We start from the raw sequence: 21,781 nt of genomic DNA on the forward strand, positions 1-21,781 counted from the left end.
AAAGCAAAAAAAAAAACAAACCAGAAAATCATTACTCCCTTTTTAATTATAAGTGCGCTTACATGGGGGAAGGAGCTGCAGAAAAAGACGCGTATCAGACATATAGCATTAAATAACCGTATTAGCGGGTAAGTTTTCAGGTGTATTTTTGCAAGTAAGCCTAGCTACAAAGTGTAACAGAAGCAGGAAATGCCTTATTCAACTCCAGCTGCAGTGGGGAGCAGGGAGGAACGGGTTCAGTAAATCTTTACACCAAAATTTAGAACAAACAAAAGCTGAAACAAACAGTTAATAAAAGATTAGAAACATTTACAAGGACATTCCTCAGGAAATAGAAGGTCATATTGGAACTATAACTGCCTTATCACACTAGCCCAAATCTACTTCATAGAATGCTTTTCTGTGTACTTTTTACTCCCTGCAACTACAAATGGCACTTGGTGATTAATTACATTTTGTAGGAGTAGGAAAAATATAAGTTCCACAAGAATGGGAAGAGGGGCGAACAGAGAGTGGGCAAAACAGCAAAGATGCCGTAACCACACTCCAGTACAGTTACATCCGATACTAGAATAGATCTCAGACAGGAAAAGAAGGGTTTGAAACATCCATCAGTCCCAAACAGATACCGCTGTTCACATTTGTGCTTATTATGTTTACCTGTCATGTGCATACACGAGCAGTATCACAGTAATAACGCCAAGATAAAAATTCAGGTAAATTCAGGCTCCGAGCCCCATCCAACCTGGCCTGGAACACCTCCAGGGATGGGGCAGCCACACCTTCCCTGGGCAACCTGTTATAATGCCTCGCCACTCTCATAGCGAAGAAATTGCTCCTTATGCCTCGTCTAAATCTGCCGCTCTCCAGTTTATACCCATTGTCCCCAGGCCTATCACTACAAGCCTTGGTGAAAAGTCTCCTCCCATCTTTCTTCTAGAATTGTACTACGACTTAACCACCTTACTAACAAGTTGGGGCCTGGTCCTATTGTTACCTCAAAGAAAAACTCCCGTTGTCCTTCAGTGACAACTGCACAAAAGATAACAGAACAAAGTTCTCAGGTAAAAATCAATTGTCCCAGCAGCACCAACAGCCAGGAGAGGAACAAGAACGGTCCAAATTGGACATAAGCAGAACCTTAGGTACACCATGTAGCTCTCTTCTGTGTTTCAGCGAGGAATCCTGTGTTCATTTAATGCTGTTACCTGTAAATACTTCCTTTCCCTCTGCGGGTCTCTTAGTCCCCATTCCCCACTCTGCAAGTTCTGTTCTACACCCCATCCCCCACCAGCACAGTATCTGCAGCCTTTCAGACAGCTTCTTGCCCTAATCAAGTAATCTTTAACTACTGTGAAACTGAAATATGAAGGTATAAAGTGTCACTGGTGACTTTCATAGCCTGAACTGGAAACAAAAAGAGCCCAGCAGGACCAAGAAAGTCTATTTCTGTCCTGGCTTTAATTAATTGCGGTGGCTCAACTCTTGGTTGAAGAGATGAATAGGAGCACACTCTACTGTGTCTATGTAAAGAATAGTTAATAAGTGTGCTTGGTGATCAAGATTATTCAACTCTAATCAGCCTGATCCAGTGGGAGGTGTCCCTGCCCATGGCAGCAGGTGGGACTGGGTGGGCTTTAAGGTCCTTTCCAATCCAAACTACTCTATGATAAACTGACAAGTTTTTTCCACATGCTGAAATCCCAAGGTTTCCCCTTTGCGTCTCTGTGCATAAAATGCCCACAGCTCACCAGAAATCCATTTAGAGACAATTCACGAACGTATGATTACCACTTGCTCCTCCACGTGCAGATTTCACTTCCTTTCTCTCAAGACTTCTACACCACAGGCTCTTCAAAGGAGCACACAGGCTCCCGGTGGTTTTCTTACCCATAAAGCTACTCCAATGACATGAATTCTTCCAGTCTTCCCTCTACTACAGGCAGAATAGCGTGCTCCCAGTACGTCAGAGGGGAAATTTAACTCTTCATCTCAAAAACCTTAACTCCTCAAGATCATAGAGCCATAGAACGGTTTGGGTTGGAAGGGAACTTAAACATCTTCCAGTTCCAACCCCCAAAACCAGTGATCACGATCAAGATCAGTGCTTTCCCAGATTGAAACTCCAGGGAAACATGTACTTAGCAGCACCAGCACCATCTTTAGAGGCTCAACAGACCTGAAGATACCCCAAATTCAAGTCTTAAGATGGTTCAAAAGTAGTGGACACTGCACGAGGAAGAAATAGGAGGGAGGAACGGATCTGTTGAGGGCGGAGGGGGAGATGGATTAAACTGAACAAGGGGCGTTAAGAAGGGAAATCATTAGGAGACATAACAGAGTTAAGCTTTGGGATGCCTGTATTCTAAGTGGATTTTGTATTCCAGACACAATCTTCTGGACCTTGCGTACTTGAATTCTCCACTAGGCTAACATCAATAGCAAGGTTCTGCTGCATTCCAGGGTGAATTAAAGAGCAAAGGTAGCCCTGCTATATTAACAAGTTCATGACATCATAGGCTGCTGCCATCTGCTCAGCAGATATGTGCGGCCGTGCAGAACCACTTGCTCTTAACTCCAAAGAGGAAAGACTCCAGCCTGCAAGGCACAGAACTGCTTGAGTAACTCCACTGAACATCAGCGAAGCTACTTCAGCTGAGGAATGTCCATCTGTCCCACCCTTCAGAGGGCAGTGCTGCACACAGCCACACCAGCCTTTCCTATACAGTGGGCTTTTCAGCCCACTATATATATATCCATCATATAGCGATTTCAAGTGCTTAAAAAGAACGCCTTTGTATTCTAGGAAGCAGTTTCTTGTTCTTCTCTGGATGCCAGCTACGCTATGCCTAATCCATCGTATTCGTAGCCATCTACTGCCAAGAAGCAAATACTTCCTTGAGCATTTTATAGCATTTTGCAGAGACAAAGTGTGACTACTGAGATCAGAATAAATAATAGCAATGAAAATAAAAACTTCAGTGATTTGATTTTCTTAAGCACATCCAACCCCTTTCACTTTAGCAATAAGACAAGACACGAATACAAGGCATGCGCTTGTCACTTACACGGCAAGAATCTGCCTCTGCGTAGCCTACTTTTTCTTCAGTCTAAACCCATACGAGTCCCTGAGCTGGCGCTATGCATCTCCATCGTTTAACTTCTTCCTCTTCTTTTAAGCAAGTCAAAGCAACGGTCATGTTACTGCTAGAACTCCACTGTGAAGAGAAATACTGTTATTTGTTAAGTGCTACACTGAGTCAAAGGGTCTGGAACAGAGTAGGGACGGCTACATTAGAAACAAAGGGAAGGAAGCTTGCCTTGAAAATGGCACTTCACACCCTATTTGCAATTATTCCTTAGATAATAGTGTAACGCCCTAAGATCACAACAGCCACCAGATCACTTCAGCTGCTCCAGTCAGCAACTGCTTCTGAGCAGCAGAGTTCATCACACAAGCTCTTCTAAAGGCAAGGGCTGAGATTTGCACCTCTCTGCTCTGGTACACAAACAATAAAAATGACAAGAGTGTCAGCTCCTGGCAGTTCAAGGATAAGTTTCTGAACATCCTCACTTTTCATAATGACTAAAATCACATTTTTCTCCTCCTGTTCGATGAGAAGCATGAGTTTGATTTTTTTTCAGACATTTGTTTGACGCTCCATTCCAGACCACTAACTTACAACTTCCCGTCTCTCTTCAAAATTTCACATTATCAGTGTGAGAATATCTCTTCCATAACGTTATCCAAGAATAACAACAGCAGATTGGCATAGAAATCCACTGCAGAAATCTCACACCATTTCAAAGCAGTCAAGAGAAAACCTCCCCCTGGTATTCACTCTGGGTAGTGAATGATGTGTATCTTGAGAGAAATAGTGTGGAATCGGCGCCAGAGATCAATCACTTCAAAGAAACACCGTCGTTTGGGACAGTGTCTTTTGCAGAGCAGAAAGCAACTCTGCTACAAAACCACTTTACGCACAATGTACATTCGTATGCATATGATTATGCAGAAGTTCATTTATAATATATCTCAGGAGATGCAGTCGCTTGCATGCAGTTATTTAACTAGTCTGGGGACCTGGCGAGAGAGAGTTGCTCTTGCTCTCCCCACATTTTATTATGGGAAGTTTATCATCAATGTTAAAGTTTAATTCCTCCAAAGCAGTGCATCAATGCATTCATGAGCTTTAATACCCAGAGCTTTGTGCCCACCTTCATCATATATTGAACACAATTGTTAAACAGCAGTTCCATATTTTCCTGTGGTTCTTTTTCATAATAAAGAGATTTCAGAAATATTTCAAAAGCACAGTCATTTTGAAATTTTGCCGAGACATTCTGCCTAATTTTAAATGTCTGCCATGCAGAAAATTGAGTTTTATGGTTCTCAGAGTAAAAACAAAGACCACAGACCCCTGGCTCTCTCAGCTCTTTCTTTTCAAGCAATTTTGCTAATCGTGTATGGAACTTCTGGTACATTTACTATTTATTGCTTGCCCCTACAGCCTCATGTCAAGTTCCCACATAATCGTTTGGTTTTATGTCCTTTCATTATTTAGAAGTCATCTATTGCTTGTCCTATCAGTACAGGGGCAATGGGTATAAACTGGAGAGGGACATATGCTTTGAGTCTTATCAGCAGTTCCACTGTGACGTTCACCTCAGCATTGTCACAGCTGTATGGCAGCACGTGAAGCAGCATAAACTTAGAACTTATCTAGTGAATATCTTTGCTGAACTCCAGTGTTCTCAGATGAACCTTAATAGAAAGTTAGTGAAGGCAGGACATTACTGAAAAATCAATTTTCTTCACTTTTCCAACTCAAACACAACACCCAAACAAGTTAAGAGCCTTGAACCACTTGAATGGCTTCAGGAACTTGCTGGAAGCTTCAAAACTGCTTTGAAGTCTATGGGGCCGGATGGGATCCACCCAAGAGTATTGAAGGAACTGGCGGATGTCCTTTCCAAACCCCTATCCATCATCTTCCAGAGGTCCTGGCTGACTGGGGAAGTTCCACTAGACTGGAGGCTGGCTGATGTTGTGCCCATCTACAAGAAGGGTTGCAGAGAGGATCTGGGGAACTACAGGCCTGTCAGTCTCACCTCAGTGCCAGGGAAAGTCATGGAACAGGTAATCTTGAGTGCTATCATGAAGCACATGCAAGAGAACCGGGTGATCAGGCCCAGTCAACATGGGTTTACAAAAGGCAGATCTTGCCAAACTAACCTGATCACCTTCTATGACAAAATCACTCAACTACTGGATGGGGGAAAGGCTGTGGATGGAGTCTTCTTGGACTTCAGTAAAGCCTTTGACACAGTTTCTCACAGCATTCTGCTGCAGAAACTGTCAGCCTCTGGCCTGGACAGGCGCACACTCTCCTGGGTTGAAAACTGGTTGGATGGCCGGGCCCAGAGAGTGGTGGTCAATGGAGTTAACTCCAGCTGGAGGCCAGTCACAAGTGGAGTTCCTCAGGGCTCAGTACTGGGTCCAGCTCTGTTCAATGTCTTTATCAATGACCTGGATGAAGGCATTGAGTGCACCCTCAGCAAGTTTGCAGATGACACTAAGCTGGGAGGAAGTGTCGACCTGCTGGAGGGTAGGGAGGCTCTGCAAAGGGATCTGAACAGGCTGGACCGCTGGGCCGAGACCAATGGGATGAGGTTTAACAAGACCAAATGCCGGGTCCTGCACTTGGGGCACAACAACCCTATGCAGCGCTACAGACTGGGGGAAGAATGGCTGGAGAGCTGCACAGAAGAGAAGGACCTGGGGGTGCTGGTTGACAGCCGACTGAACATGAGCCAGCAGTGTGCCCAGGTGGCCAAGAAGGCCAATGGCATCTTGGCTTGTATCAGAAATGGGGTCACCAGCAGGGCCAGGGAGGTTATTCTCCCTCTGTACTCGGCACTGGTGAGACCGCACCTCGAATACTGTGTTCAGTTCTGGGCCCCTCACCACAAGAAGGATGTTGAGGCTCTGGAGCGTGTCCAGAGAAGAGCAACAAAGCTGGTGAGGGGGCTGGAGAACAAGTCTTATGAGGAGCGGCTGAGAGAGCTGGGGTTGTTTAGCCTGGAGAAGAGGAGGCTGAGGGGAGACCTTATTACTCTCTACAACTACCTGAAAGGAGGTTGTGGAGAGGAGGGAGCTGGCCTCTTCTCCCAAGTGACAGGGGACAGGACTAGAGGGAATGGCCTGAAGCTCCGTCAGGGGAGGTTCAGGTTGGATATCAGAAAAAAATTCTTCACAGTAAGAGTCATCGGGCACTGGAACAGCTGCCCAGGGAGGGGGTCGAGTCGCCTTCCCTGGAGGTGTTTAAGGAACGGGTGGATGAAGTACTTAGGGACATGGTTTAGGGAGTGTTAGGAACGGTTGGACTCGATGATCCAATGGGTCCTTTCCAACCTGGTGATTCTGTGATTCTGTGATTCTGTGAAGTGCTTCAATAGTTTTAAAACTGAGCATGCCTAACTTGTAGAAAGAAATTACAGAATTTCCTCTCTATAGTACATTCCTTTTGCAGCTTTGAAATGTGCTAATTGTACAACAGAAGTGAACAGAATTGAGTGGAAGTCCCTTTCACATTCCCTTAAAAGCACGAGGAGGCAAAAAACATCTTCTGTTGGGGATGCTATAGTATGAAATATTTATAGCTTCCTTTCTGGTCTATCTATTTCTCTTCCAAATCAACATTTCACCTGCACTCGGGGCTAATTCACTGAACGAAAGGGTTTCTCACCAGTGCTAAAACTCAGGACTGTTTCAGACAGAATCCAATTTTTACCTTTCCTTCTTCCAGCAGTCACCAAATTACTTTCAACAACTTATTAACAAACTAAGCCCCTTGCATGCCAGTAAGTAAAGGCATTATGAACATCCAAAAATAAGTCCATCAAATATTTTCCCTTCTTCTTAAAGAAGGAGATAGATTAGGCCAATAAGGAGGAAATGAGATCTCAGAAGATAATCCCCTATAGTACCAGAAAGAATCTGTTCTGGTGATCAGAACAGTGACTCTCGCCTACACAAAATACCATCAAATTAATTCCTACAGGATTAGGATTATGCCCAACATTTCTCCTTTGCGTAAGGGATACACTCAGAAGTTTTTGCACAACTGCTGGAAATTAAATGATCTCAGAGTTGATCCTGCAGTGCCTTTTCCCTATTTGCTGTGCAGAAAACATCCGTAAGGGTACCGACTGCCCTTAAGACAGCAAACTGTACTTCTAACAGCTTGCTACCCTTTAGACATCAAACCTTTAACCTAGAAGAGAAGCTTTCCTGAAATAAGCTTCTTACAGCGAGTCAGGGATTTCTTTTAGAAAAATGCAATGATGTTTTATTAATAAGAGCTGAGATCTATAGGCTAAAAAAAATGCTGTAAATCTACACAAAATTATTCGTGTTTTGACCCATTTGCACATTTTTTGCATATTTTAGGGCCAAGTATATTTATCTATCTAAGAGTCCCTTCATTAAAGTGTCACACGAACTATGGAAAAAGAGCTTTAGACTTAAACTAAAAAACACATAACAGGTGTGCCAAAGGCACAGGAGAAGGGTAAGAAATGCAATACTGAAAGCTACTTCAGACAAAGAAATATTTGCTTAGTGCCACAGTGAGAGGCAGAAACCAGAGGCGAGAGGACCTTTCAGTGGTGCCTTTTTCATAAACTGGAAGCTAACAAAGAGTTGTGGTGATATTGTGCCTGGCTATCAAACTGCACTCATCTTACCCAGCCCTGCAGGTGCTTGCTGCACATGGGGGTTACTTCATATAGGCAGGGTCTTCACAGCTGGGTGAGTCCCATCAGCAGCTGTGGACTGAAGCCGGCTGAGGGATGCCCATGATGTCAACACAATCATCAGTCCCACAACTCAGTGAGGCAAATAAATTCCCATCTAAATAAAGTGATGTTCACTCAAAGAGAAAGTAAATCGCAGAGCTTTTTTTATAAGTCTCTTATTTTGTTAGATAATATTCTAACCATTTTTCTATTGGAACTAAACAGGTGCGATTCTTTCTTGGAATACCACTACCATGGGCCAACCATGGCATTTTAAATCACATCAATTCACTAGTTAAGGAATTAAATGATTCTTTTGCAGCGATCTTTCATTGTGACACAGGCAATTATCTTCACGGATGGAAATCTATAGCTCCCAGAACTGCTGGACAATTAGTGAGAATTAATAAAAATCCACGCATGACTTAGTACTGCAGTCAGAGATCAAATGGTAAACTAACAGTCTCTGCCTCTTCTCAAAGAGTAAGACCTGCAAGCTCTGTTTAAAATAAGTCTGCCACTAAAATGGGGTTGGAGCACGTATTTCATCATCATAAATGGCTCCTATCACACTAGAAATCATTTCACCCAAATCCCTCTTAGTTAAATTTGTACACTTATTTCTTTGGGGCTGCAAGCAGATATTTCTGCCTGTGCACAGCACCTAGGTTTGCTCTCTGAACACTTTAAGACTTTGTCTTCAAATTCAGATCTCCCAAAGCATTCAAGCAGCTCCAGAATGACTAACTTCAGGTTTAATTTATGCTCCTGTATGGTATCTCTATTTACTTAAGTCAAACACTTAATTTAAACCTGCTCAGGTATGATGGGATCTGCCCACACTTCCAGTTCAAACAGTGAACAAGAGCAGAATTGTTTAAAATGGCAAAGTATCTTATTAAACCTACTGAAAGCTGATGATACTTAGGAGCTCCTAAGTGCATTCTGATCTTCTGAAAATGAGAATCATATATAGTTTGGGTTGGAAGGGACCATAAAGATCATCCACTTCCAACCCCCCCTGCCATGGGCAGGGACACCTCCCACTGGATCAGGGGCTCCAAGCCCCATCCAACCTGGCCTGGAACACCTCCAGGGATGGGGCAGCCACACCTTCCCTGGGCAACCTGTTATAATGCCTCACCACTCTCATAGTGAAGAAATTCCTCCTTATGCCTCGTCTAAATCTGCCCCTCTCCAATTTATACCCATTATCCCCAGTCCTATCACTACAAGCCTTGGTGAAAAGTCTCCTCCCATCTTTCTTCCAGAATTGTACTATGACTTAACCACCTTACTTAACAATCGGGTTTCTTTCTCTTGTGTGTTGTTTGTTGTTTGAAATCAGGGCCTAATTAACAAAATATCTGAATAATAATACTTTTATTAAATGCAAACCAAAAGAAGTCTCCTGTATTACTGAGCTGAATCTCTGCAGCGAGATGAAGCGCTGGATGGGGACTTGGACCTTAAAAAAAAAACACAAAAAAATAAAGTTAATTTCAAACAGTCCCTCTCCCCATTTTTTTTGCCTCCCAAGTTTCCTTTGGTTTTTATTCTCCATCAAAGCTTCTCTCAGCTACTGACGTAACGCTGCTGCCAACTGAAGAACTCAATAACGTTTCAGTTTCTGCTTACGAGACAGAGCAGCAGAGAACCACAGGAGATAAAGGAAATGAAGACACTTTCACGTGATTCCTCCAAAGTGCTTTGAGGTCATGGTTACAACCACAAGAGGGAGAGACGGCAAATGCAGTAACTGCCCCTATTCCGGTTCCAGCTCCTGGCAGTTGTTACAGAGAAGCTCCAGGAAAAAAGAGGCGCCTGCTCCTTAACAACGGCTGCCATGCTCGAACTCTCCATCAGCCGTCACCTCTGCCGTGTTTGAGCTGGCAACCTCCATAGGAAACGCCTGTCCCTGCTAATCCCTTGGATCATCCACTCCATCTCACGATCGAGAGGCAGAGTGAGGCGACTCCTGATTCTTCCAGAAACTCTGCCTCTCTTTTATGGACACAGAGAGTAGTTACCTGGAAACTGAATGCCTCTGCGCCTTTGGAATCTTTCATTATTCCATCGATTCCTCAGCAAACTCATTTGTCAATTGGTCAAGTTTGGACTTCTTTGTTTCCCTGTTAAAATAAGATGGACCTTTATTACAAAAACAAAACCAAGCAACAAAACCTGGCCAATAGGAGAATCTGTCTCCTGCCTGCAAATGCCAAAGGGGAAGATCCTGTTTAAGCAAAACCAGTTTAAAATTCCTATCAGTTTTAGGGAAAGGTTTAGGGTGACATTTACCCAGTTTCAGTTTGGCATTTTCACCCTCTGCAACAAAATAATTTTGGGAAGAAGACTGAATCCTTTGTGGTTATGTCAGACGCACGTTACTGTAACTGCAGCCCGACCCGTTATCAGAATAGAAATATGAAAAACAATGCCATTTCATCGAGGAAAATATTGTCTCCTCTTTACGTCTCCATTGTCCTCTCCCTGGATAAGGAAGGGCAACAGCATCCTGGTTTGCATCAGCTGCGGTGTGGGCAGCAGGACCAGGGACAGGATCCCCCCCTGTACTTAGCATAGGGGAGATCACACCTCAATAAACAGATAAACCAGACCCTCCGTCTCCAGCGGAGAGAAAGCAGCTTGGCCATTGGAAATGGCTGAATTTAAGAAATCCAAACTATTCCTAAAAGAACAGCGTTGACTTTTCCAGCTATTTGCTCAATCAGTATCAACCAAGTTATTGATCGGGAGATTGATCTCATCAGCCCTACTGAGCCAATATTCAAAGGCGTGGCTTCCCATCTCATCCTTTAATTCTAGGCAGTTTTTGTAAGTAACGATAGTCTCCTCAAAAAGCCTTCATTGTTCAGAGTCCTTTTCTTGGTCCTGCACCGGAGGTTTACTTTGAATACTCTTACTGCAAGCACAGCTCCCCTTTGTAAAAGCCAATTCCAATCAAGCCATTTAAAAATTAATCACCGCTTGCGTTCTCCACAACCCTCTGTGCACAATTATACCCTTCTAACTCAGCTGCGGTGGAGGCTCTGTCTTACGGCCTCCTGTCACAGCTCACAAGCAGTAACAGAGTGAGGGGCTGGAGGTACTCACAGTTCCCAGTCTGCTCTTCCACCCGCTGAGGGCCTTTTCCCACCTCGCTTGGGATGAGCTTTGGGGAGAGGAAAAAGATCGCATTCAGTTGAACTGAAGAGAATGTTTTTACAGCAATCCTGCAGTGATGGTTACTCACCAGCTGTGGGCATGGATTGTCCCTGGGGGCCCGGGAGAACTGGTGCCGCCGCGGCCGGTTGGCTTTGGACAGGACAGCCCTTGGGAATAAATGCAAAGAGTTGGAAAAGAAGCTCTGCTGAAATACAAGAATCACTGCATGTGTTGAAATAAAACTTCCACTGTCATCCAACGAATGTCTGACTGACCGAGAGGAAGGTGGAGAAAGTCCAGGGGCACTCACCGGAGCAGCAGGAGGGCTGACAGCCATGAAAGCAGCCGGAGGAGGTGTCAGTGGCAGCTGTTCCTCTGGAACAGGATCTGAGGAGCTGGACGATGGCTCCACCGCTAACAAGGGAGGCTTTTTCTTCTTCTCTCTGGCATAAACTTCCCTGGAGAGGGTCGGGGAGGAAAAGGAAAAAGGTTCAAGATACGTAAAGGAAAATTTCTTCAAGCTCTGGATTTACCAAAGGAAGAGAATAGATGGGATTCTTCTCTCTCTACATCAGCCTGTGAAAACACAGGCAGGCAGCTTCTCCTCCTTTTGTAGAGCCACAGCACTAGAAGAGGGAGCAGAAAACAATTTTCCCTCTGCAGAACTCTCCCACTCAGAGGATCAACGGAGAAATTAGCACAGAGCAGAAGCAACAGCAGTTCTGCCTGTTTCAGTGTGGGATTTGACAGAAGCCGGAGGGGGAGGAAATCTCAGTCCCGTAGCTGTTTGTTACGTTTTGCAAGACGCCTTTGAAACACAAACCAGAAGCAAAATGTGCTTTCCCAGAGAGCGACTCCACTGTGAGCATCACTGGCATGTTTTGCAGAAATAGTTCTCAGCACCCCACGAGTTTACCCAGCACCCAGGGCAGCCCCAGCAGCCCCCGCGCCTGTAAGATCAGAAGGTGTCCCGGGTTCCCAGGTTAAGATACAACGCCAATGCTTCCTCCCCTGCAGTTACAGACGCTGGCACAATCGGTTGCGCTGCCACTCCGACATCCGCACATGGTTTCTCTCCTTCCCTGTTTGCTCAGTCCAATCAAGTCCATACTTACGCATTAAGGATTGGGATGACGTATTTCCCAGTGTTTGCCAGCATAGCCCCCTTTGTGTTGGGATCCTCCACCTCCTTCAGGAAACTCTTCGGAATTCCTGTGCACTTTCTAATTCTGGGAACAGATCCAAAATGTCTGCCCTGTTCAGAACAGAAATGCAGACAGATCTCGTCTTAAGACTCACACTGCAAATGATATTTCAATCATATCTGCCAGCAGCAAAAGCCCTTAATCCTCTCCTTTTACCCAGCGCAAGGGGTTGCGCCACTGAAAGACCTATTTTCCTGAATGAATACAGACAGGATGTGCCCAAGCCCTGAGCAGTGTTTTGAACTCAATCGAGTTCCTTGGCTTAACGTCATGTTCTTAAGGGTGAAATACCCCTCAGCTCATCATCCCCTCAGAGCAGAGACACAAACCTGCGCCTCCTCCACTGCGCAGTTCAGAGCAAGAGCTGAAACCAAGGCTCTAAGTCGGCCCCGGGAGGGACTGATATCCCCCGTCTCTGTACGAAGGTTGAGGTCGTACCTCGTGCATCTGCAGTCAGTGACTGATGTGCAATGGCACCGATACTCAACTGAGGACTTGGGTAATTAAAACATACAAATATTCAGTACACGGGGTCAACAGAAACATCTTGGCTTTACAAGAAATACTAATACCCTGAACTGTCATTAAAGAGTTAAAACCAGACCAATTCCCAGGAATGCGGAAATAGATTAAGAACCCCATGAAAGCTCACAGGAAGACCTGTGGAATAAAGAAAAATTGACGCTTCCAGGTTCAAGGTTTCCCCTGAATTTTGAAGGGCTCTGCAGCATCGCTGTGTAACCTCCATCCTCAACCCCAGGAGACACAGTTCTTACCAGGACAGGCTGTGGATTTGTTACCTCCCTGCCCAGGTAAGAATATCCAAAGCTCGGTGACCCCATAAGTGCCCCACAGCCTTACCCCATTGTCTGGGCCGTTCCTTACGTAGTGGCCAGGTTTTCCATCACGTAACCAAGTATATGGCGACGGAGGTGTCTTCACGTAACTAAAAGGTTTGGGGAAAAAAAGAAAAGATGTCTATATGTCTGTCCTCTTCAAACAAACATCTCCACCATTTTCCCCTCATCTTCAAGGGATGGGTTGGACCTTATCAACACTTACTTGATGGGGTCATAGTCCTGGGAAGACTGGATCATCATCGCTTTTATTTTATCTGCTTCAGGCACATCGGCTCCGGCTAGATCGGCGATCTGTGTAACAGGGAATCATTGGACACGCACGTTAGACATACCCGGACAAAGACAGCACCATTCACCCCATCCTGTAAAGAGCAGCACAGCGTGGGCTGAAGTTGTGTGAAAACAGCTGCTGACACGAAAGAGAGATGTCCTGAAGAGGTTCTGGGAGCCCTCACACCATTTCATGATGGTTCTATTCCTGCTCATCTACGAGCAAAGAGCATCGTTGGGCACTCAGAACCTCAGGCCGGGTTTGCCCTTTCCATAAAGACTTGTGTGACCAACTCTGGCTTCTTCCAAGAGGACTGGAGCCACATGTGGAGAGCATGATACGATCCAGTACTTTCACACTGATCGTTCAGCTCCGGACTGTCTGAGGGAGCAGATACCCACTGCGCATTTAACCCAGAAAGACGTGTGCAACTGTCAGTGTTTACACTTTGCAGCATTCAAAGGATCCAACTGAGGAGTCGGGGGAGTTGTTTTCCTTGCTGGAATTCAGCTTCAGACACAGCAGCATTAAAAGGAATCACACTTTTTACAACCTCTCAGCAAGACAAAAGTTCCTCTCAGTAGCAATTTGCCCACCAGGTGCTGCAGGCGGCCCACAGGGCACGTTCTCCTCTACAAACTTCATCCTATTCAGCCATTTAACTACAGACCACAGAACCTGTGCTGTTTCCAGCTGACTGTGTCCTTCTGACACACAAAGTGGAACAGAAACCTTACGCAGATCTGGGTCTTCCAGTTGTTGAAGCCAGCTGGTTCTTTAAAGGCTTCTGTGTTCAACAGCTGCTTTTATTACACACCAGGCCAGGTACAAGCAGGGGCTGAGGGCACGACTGCGTATTAGTTGGACCTTCAAGCACCGCTCCTTCACACCCACCACTCTGGGTTTGGTTTCTGTCTGCCTTCACTCACAAAAGCAAGCAACGCCTTTCAACATTTTATACCTTGTGGTTTCATAGACACCGTTTTTCCTCAGCAGTAACAGAACCCAGATCAACATCTAGGAAATCATTCCAATGACACTGACAGAAATCCTTACAGGTGCTTGACTGATCTGTTTGAACACAAACGCTTTGCAAAACACATCCAAACCCATAAAACATCACTGGGAATAGACCCAAATTGAAAGATGGCATTGAATACATAAGAATAAGAAACAGAAAACTTTTACAACCCATTGCCTTCTCGCTGAGCCAGCTCGTGCTTGAGAGGGCAAAGGCACTCACAGGTTTCAGCCGCTTTATCTTCTGCCCCTGTATTTGTCTGAAATACTTAATTTTGTTTGTCTCCCCAGAATGGACCCGATCTCATTTCTGCAGTGAGAGAGGGAAGAAGTTTCCACTGGGAAGAGATTTCTCAGTCTTGGAAAAGAACCTCAGCCTTTCTATTCAGCAGGAGGAACGCTCCTCTGCATTGAGCTCTGCCCTCTCTCATCTCTGCAACCGGACGGAGTCGTCATTTAACGCGCCAGCCCTGTGCCTGCTCTCGCCGAGTGATCACTGGGGCTGCCCCAGACAAAGTTACACATTGCAGAGCAAAAACCACAATCGGTGGCACAGCAAAACACGGCGCCACAGCAGTTTCAGCAGTCACATCTGCTCACGCGCCACACACACACACACACACACACACAGAGGCGCATTCCTGAGAACCATGAGGGACAGGGACACAATTCAAAGAGTGCGTGGCCAAACAAATCCTATTGCCTTGTCCGCAGTTTGTGTCCTACAGCTGACGAAACCGTGCAGCATTCCAAGAAGGGATCTAGAACTGTCATGACGAGAAGTTCAGAAATAGCCATGCCATTGTCCAAGCTCCAGCAACGCTTCTTTTCGGGCTGGGCAGTGTCCCCGCCCCGGAAATGTCCATCACTCACAGCCAATTCAATTCTGCTGTAAAAATTGGGTTCTTCTGCAATGCAAAAGTAATGAAACTAATGAAGAGCTTCTGCAGTGCTGCTGCTTTGTGTCCTGGAGATAAGGAATGCTGCAACAGACACTGAGGCTGAGAAGGTGCTCCCCTTCTCTCTTCCCAGCCTTGGAACTGCTCCTTACAGGGCCGGCTCAGAACAGACACTCGTTGTAAAGTTAAAACACATAACTTAAATCATAAAAAATATAAAGTTTTGTGCACATTGCAGCAGTTCTCAGTGACAGAGCACACTATAAGATCTAAAAATATTAAGCAAACACTGGTTTGAGTTGTTAATGAGAATATTCTCTATTTACCTTAATAAGTTGGGCCAGAGTCATCGGTGCAGAGGAGTCATCAACCTGTGCCGAGAAAATCAAACACAGAGTCAAGTTCTACAACCCAAACGCAGCCACAGTGAACCTCTGCTGTACTCTGAAAGTCTGCACCGTGTCCTCCGTGTGGGACTGAAAGAGGCATTTCCAGCCTGGTGTGATTTCTATTTGCTCACAACAAAGCCCAAACCTACGGCAGCGTAAGAGTGCCGTGAGGTTAATGAGAAGAGGTGGAAACAACCGCACCGGATTGAGATCAGCTCATTGCTCCAGAACAGCTCAAAGAAGGAACCCAGTCAAACACTCACAACAGCTTTGGAGTCGAAGGGGAGAGGCAGCTGCCAATTCTCAGCTAAAAAGTATTTTTAAAAATATTTCAGTTTATTTGTTTACGAACATGGCATCGGTGTTCCAACACACGCTGAGGAACTAAGAGGAAACGGCACTGAGTTCAACAAGAACTGCTCCTCTGTGGGGTCTGTTATCCTTTTCAAAAAGCATCCTGCAAAAGTAGTCTTGAAAACCAAGAGCGGAGTGATACAGTGTGCAAAGGGCAAAAGTCCACTCCAAACCATTTGAATGGCCAGAAACAAAAAGCACAGCAGAAGCTGTACAGACAGATGCAGACAGACAGATGCAGAGCACGGCACTGTTCAGCTGTGCAAACCTTGAACCCGCAGGAGCTAAACACAATCGCACATTGCCTGTGCGACACAGAGCCATGCAGGGAATGTTCCAGCATATTCTGGGTGAAATACAATGCACTGCCAGGCACAAACACCACTGTTCCCATGAGAACGGTGCAAACGATGCCATTTCTCCGTGTCTATGGTGCTGAATCAAATCTATTCTATTTACAACATATTCTGTGTTTTACTGGAAAACAGATTAAGTTCACGCTTGGAGAATGCCTTCATTATTTAGAAATAAGTGCCGAGTGCAGAGAGAAGTGTGAGGCTGTGTTTTTACATACCGCTTTTGGTGTTCCACGTACTGCCTCCGTTCCACGTCTAAAAAGAAGAAAGAAAGGCAATCAGATCTGAAAATACAGTCCCCACTCGTACCCAACGTAAAGCAGAGAAAAGCGATTACAAAGCCTAAGCATCAAACATGGTGTTCTGATAGGGCAGTGAATGTGGAAATTCATTCGCATACAGAAACTGTTCTCTCTTGGTGCATTCAGTGCAACTGAAAAACAAAACAAACCCAAATGCCATTACTGGTTTTTCACCAATGACTCTGAGACTGACAGACTCGGAAGACGACAGTGCAAGAGGAAGCCCTCCGATATTTTGTCTCTGCCACGTTCGTATCAAACCCACAAAGTCTGTACGACAGTTTGTGTTCTCAAATCATCAACCATTACAAAGAGGTACCAGGCAGGGCCCTTCAGTTCCCAAGAAAGAGCAGTGGTGGTCTGGACATTTCCAAACGCAGGTTTGCCTAAGGGAACAAAGGCACCTTTGACGGCAGCAGCGCCTCTCCTCGCATTTCAGGGCAGCGCTGCAGTGCCTGGAGAGGGGCCATCCAACAGCCCCCGAGGATGCACTGACAGGACAGCGCTGAGCACGCCGATTGAAATTAACCCCCAGAGCCACGCTCTCTTTGTAAGCACAACGCGGTGGTGTCGAGACTTCCTAGGGAGTGCCTGAAAGCACTGCAACAACCACTGCAGTGACAGGCCCTCAGTTTACATTCAGAGACCCACATCTCGAGGCTTCATTGACTGAGAACCCACCTCACTAAGACCTGGCAAAACCGCACGCCAAAAATATCTCCTGGCTGTGTTGGAAAGGGGAGATCTGTCAGAAGTCTGGAAAACAGCACCGTACAAACCCTGCTGGTGTTGCTGATGTAGAACCAGGCTGCGTGAAAGTATCACTGACAGCAGCAATCTGGTACTCAGCACTGAATATATGTAATTCCAGTCAAGAACACGATCCTCTGTCCTCTATAAATCTCAGGAATACAGAGCTAAAACCTGGAGCACAGCTATCAGCTCAGGGTACAAACAGCTGAGGAAGATAACCAGGAGCACTTGGCAAGGTGCTAAACTGCTCAGTGAGTTTCAAGTTCAGACAGGATGCCCTATTCCTCCATCGTACGGGCACAAAAGGCAGAACGCTTCGGGCTGCTGTTTCTCTTGTCTGAATCACATTGTCTTTAGGGAACTCACAGGAATGCCTCACAAATGAAAGTTCCTGTTTGCGTGGTTCGCCAGCTGGCAGCCCTTGGTCTTTCCTCTACAGTCACTATGCAACCCCCCTGCTTTGGGGTGTAGGGATACCTGCCAAACCCTGCCCCCTCCCCCACGAGCAGAAACAGCCAAACACGAGAATGAGACTCTTCCGAGATGGGAACGAATGGCAGGGTGACTCTCCAATGCCCACCTGTCTGTACTATAAAAGCAAGAAAGCCAAGACACATAATAAGGAATCTCTCCACGCAGAGGAAACGGGATCTACCAATTGGGTCTCAGAACAACCAATCCCAAGAACAAACCCAACACAACCATCTTAAAAGTTACCACTGTTGGAGTTTGCACCCCATGCCCCAGCAGGACTGAAAATGTAAGTCTGCTTTGGGAGAGATCCATTACAATCTTCTCCATGACAGCAACGATTAACAGCAGCTTTAGCAAGAAAGACACAGTGGGAGCACCTCTGGAAACTCATCTCCATACAGAAAGGTAACACAGAAACCCCTCACAAAGAACCCAAGGGAATCCTGTCCGAAACTCACGGAACACAGCGTTTCCTGGCAACTTTAACTCCTGCAGCAGGGATTCTTCTAACGATGACCGATGAGTTCCTGGGAACCAGGGTGTTCTCATCTGTGTATTCTGAAAACAACATAAATACAGAGAAAAAAATCAGTCAGGTTGTAAGAATGTCTATTACTGTGTAATTCCAGAGCACAGCAAAGAACCTCTTTTCAGACAGAGAAGCACAATCTGATGTCACGTCACGCTCTCATCATCTCAGCACACGGACAGAGACTCTCAAGAGATCTTCACGTTGAATGAACACCAGCAGCAAAAGCTTTGTAATGTGTGAAAGAGTTGAACGCCAGCAGCAGGACAGACTCAGAGGCCACGAAGGAGTCTGTGAGCACAGGAGGTTCTCTCCTGATCCGCCTGAAGGTGCTTTCGCTTTGGTTCGTCTATACACCCAACAGACCTTTGGAGAAAAAGAAACCCCTCAAAGTCTCACCTGCACAAAGCAGACTCTAAAGCCCGGCCAGCTTGCCCTGCAGCAGAACCAGCCCTGGGCCAAAGCCTGAAAACTCTGTGCCCTGGCTTCCCCAGCTGACAACTAAACCCGATTCAGCCGTGCTGCAAGCACCCGAGGCTGGCAGAACACAGCAGAAAGCCTGCCGCCTCGGGCGACTCCTTGGAGCTTCATCCATCAACAGCCGCACTGCTCCGCTGCTCAGGGCTTTGCATTTATGTGGAAACGGAACTGGCAGAGCTGCACTTTGGATCTCAGCAACTCTGCAGGTTTCTGAGCCTGCTTCGACAAGGTGGGCAACACTTGCTCAGACTGAAGTGGCATTTCCCCTCTTCAGCCAATCATCTGTCCCAGTTAAACACCGTGAGTTCTTCCCATTCACAGTTTGCAGAGCAGAGAGACTCAAACGCAATCACTGATGATGAGTCTGTAAAAGCCTTTAGGGAACAGTGTGGGCCTGAAGCTCTGCAGGCTTTGCCTTGGCTTACACCATCTTCATCTCAGCAGGCGGAAAGCCTTCTGACCTTATTTACACACAGCCCAAACAAAGAAAACAACAGCCTGAGAGCCTTGGGCTTGAAATTGCATTTGCTTCAAATGCCGAGCTCTCTCCAGAAGAACGCCTTTTATGCTGCAATCCCACAGGCTGGATACGATGGAATATTTGAAAGCACCGTCAGCAGTCATTTCCTGGGATCGGCTCACAGTCAGAAATATTGCAAGCCCTGACCTTCACAAACTGAATCAGAACGAGGGGCTGAAAACCAAAGGCACTGTCTCTCAAGCCGAGCTGTCGGGGTGGCTTTGCTCAGGGATTACACACAAAACAGGAACATTTCACAATTTGTACCCCATTTTTCAGTACATTGTTCTTACAAGCAGGAACCCCTCTTAGACCAAAACACCCCCCCCAGAAGACACCGTCTCAACACTGAAATGCACATTTCACTGTCATTTCCATATGACAGAGTGCTTCTTCACAAAACAGAGAAATCATTGAGCTGAAACCAATTCCTGCTCTTCCCCCTCGGGAACCGCCCGCCAGCTCCCTCTGGACTACAGAGCAGTCACAAACTCTAGGAGAAAGGACGGCAACTGATGGGAACAGGAGCAGGTTAAAGGACTCCCAACAATCAGAACAAATTGGCCTCCGCTGCCCAAGATCCACTGGGTTTCCAAGATCATCGCAACATTCCATGAGGTCTGCTGCAGAGTCAAAGTTCTATAGAACCAACACTTTATGTCCACATGTAAGAATTCCAAACATCCCACTGAGGTAAAATTCCTGGTCTAGTTTTTTCCCTTTATCTTCTGAAGGGGCCGGGGAGCAGTGTCTGCAACAGCTACACAGCCAGGTTCCCATGCAGAGGAGTAGAACAAGTGGAAAACAAAATTAAGTCACCAAAACCACTTTTGTTTTGCCTCCAAGCAGCCATCTCTTCTATTTCCATCGCTTCCTGCCTTCTGCACAAGATTTCAAAGAAACCTGGCAAGTTTGCTGTTATATTGTCCAACTTTTCCTTATCATTTCACCTAAAAAATGCCAGGAGATAAAAACTTTTGTGAGCAATCCCTGTCGCACAGCATCCATGTGTTCTTCTATGCCCGGTCCTGTGTGTAACGGAAAGATCTGGAGATCAGAAGAGCAGCCAGGAAAGAACAGCTCTGCGAGGCCCCAGCACGAGTCACAGCTCCTGGCCGTGGCCCAATCCCATCATCGCTTCCCACCGCACTTAATCCCCAGCACCACTTGCCCTCCCGTCCCTCTGCCCGCCGGTGGGATGGGCCCCAGGCTGACTCACGCTGTCTGGGGACGACAGCAAAGAGCAGAGTGTGGCTCCCAGAGCCGTGGCTGCTGCGCGGCATCTGCAATGCTGCCAGCCGGGGGTCCCTGAGCCCCGCACCCACCGCCCAACGCACCTTCTCCAGTCTGGGCGTTGGAGATCTGCAGCTCACACCTGGACGCCTTCAGCTTCTCCCGAGACATGATCTGGTGCTTGAGGTCTCCCAGGGAGATGTCAAGGCCGCTGAAGCTGACGGTATCATAGTTCAGCCTGGAGAAGAACTTGTAATGGATGCACGGCATGGTCAGGGCCACGCGGTGCCTGTTCTGTGCCTCTACGCCCGCAGACTCGGAGCTGTGGGGCTCTGGTCCCCTCTGCAGCAACTCCTGATCCGGAGTGTGGGATGCACGGGCTTGTGGGCCAGTGACACGCTGGCCACTGGCCGTGGCCTCCTTTGTGATGCTGACCTGTTGCCTCGGAGACGTCTCTGGTGTCCAGGGCAAAGCACACTCTGGATTCACTCTCCAGGACTATCTGGAGGAAGGCAGGTGGGCTCTCCACTGGGAGCTGCCTGCGGTTTTCTCAGGGTGTGAAAACCAAAGCGTTTTGGCTGTGATTTGGGTGTTGCAGTACCCGGTGCCAGATCCGCCGGAGCAGAGAATTTGTCTGCGTGGAGGGTAGGTAAAGTCTGCCTGTCTCTGCTTCTGTGCAGTCATTACTCGGATTTTAATCTCCATGGTAGGGCCTCCCGTTCTTCACAATATTGTCAGCTCCTCTTCTCATGCCTTCTGGATAAATTCTGCTGGGAAATGTCCAGAGCCCAGAGGTTTCCCCTTTTGGTTTAACTCTGCCAGCCTTGCCCAGTGCTCTGTCTCCCCGATCACATTTATTGCCCGAGCCCTGTATCGCTGACTCCAGGGTTTGTAGGGAGGCATCCTGGCCTGGCAGCTGAAGCTCCATTCCAATTTAGCTGCCTGCTCGTTTGCTCTGTGATCCTTCGGGATGGTCTTCAACTCCAGCCTCGACTGCCACTGCTTCTGAGATTTGGCAGCGTAAGCTTTGCCGTGGGGAGGTGGAGAGGGCAGGGAGCAGCAGTGCGGTCGGGTCTGGCCCTGCAGAGCACGGGGGCTCAGTCACTTGGGAGTTGTCCTCCTCTCTCTTCTTGGGGAGACATGAAGCAGCCCGTGCCCAGAAGAGACC

At 46.7% G+C, this 21,781-nt stretch overlaps 1 protein-coding gene across 1 annotated transcript in view; it reads right to left on the reverse strand.

Moving 5' to 3' along the window:
- LOC128850841 (E3 ubiquitin-protein ligase RBBP6-like) overlaps positions 1–20,883 on the reverse strand; it is a 57,160-nt gene extending 36,277 nt beyond the window's left edge. The window contains exons 1-8 of the mRNA XM_054055855.1: positions 20,718–20,883; positions 18,310–18,409; positions 16,541–16,577; positions 15,550–15,594; positions 13,236–13,324; positions 13,035–13,119; positions 12,084–12,223; positions 11,279–11,426 (exon numbers count right to left, since the gene is read on the reverse strand). Coding sequence (XP_053911830.1) covers positions 11,279–11,426; positions 12,084–12,223; positions 13,035–13,119; positions 13,236–13,324; positions 15,550–15,594; positions 16,541–16,577; positions 18,310–18,409; positions 20,718–20,883 — 810 coding nt within the window. The remainder of the gene's footprint in view (positions 1–11,278; positions 11,427–12,083; positions 12,224–13,034; positions 13,120–13,235; positions 13,325–15,549; positions 15,595–16,540; positions 16,578–18,309; positions 18,410–20,717) is intronic.
- Between the last annotated feature and the right edge of the window lie 898 nt (positions 20,884–21,781).

The sequence above is a fragment of the Cuculus canorus genome, unplaced genomic scaffold (genome assembly GCF_017976375.1).
Source record: "Cuculus canorus isolate bCucCan1 unplaced genomic scaffold, bCucCan1.pri scaffold_97_arrow_ctg1, whole genome shotgun sequence".
NCBI classification, from domain to species: domain Eukaryota; kingdom Metazoa; phylum Chordata; class Aves; order Cuculiformes; family Cuculidae; genus Cuculus; species Cuculus canorus.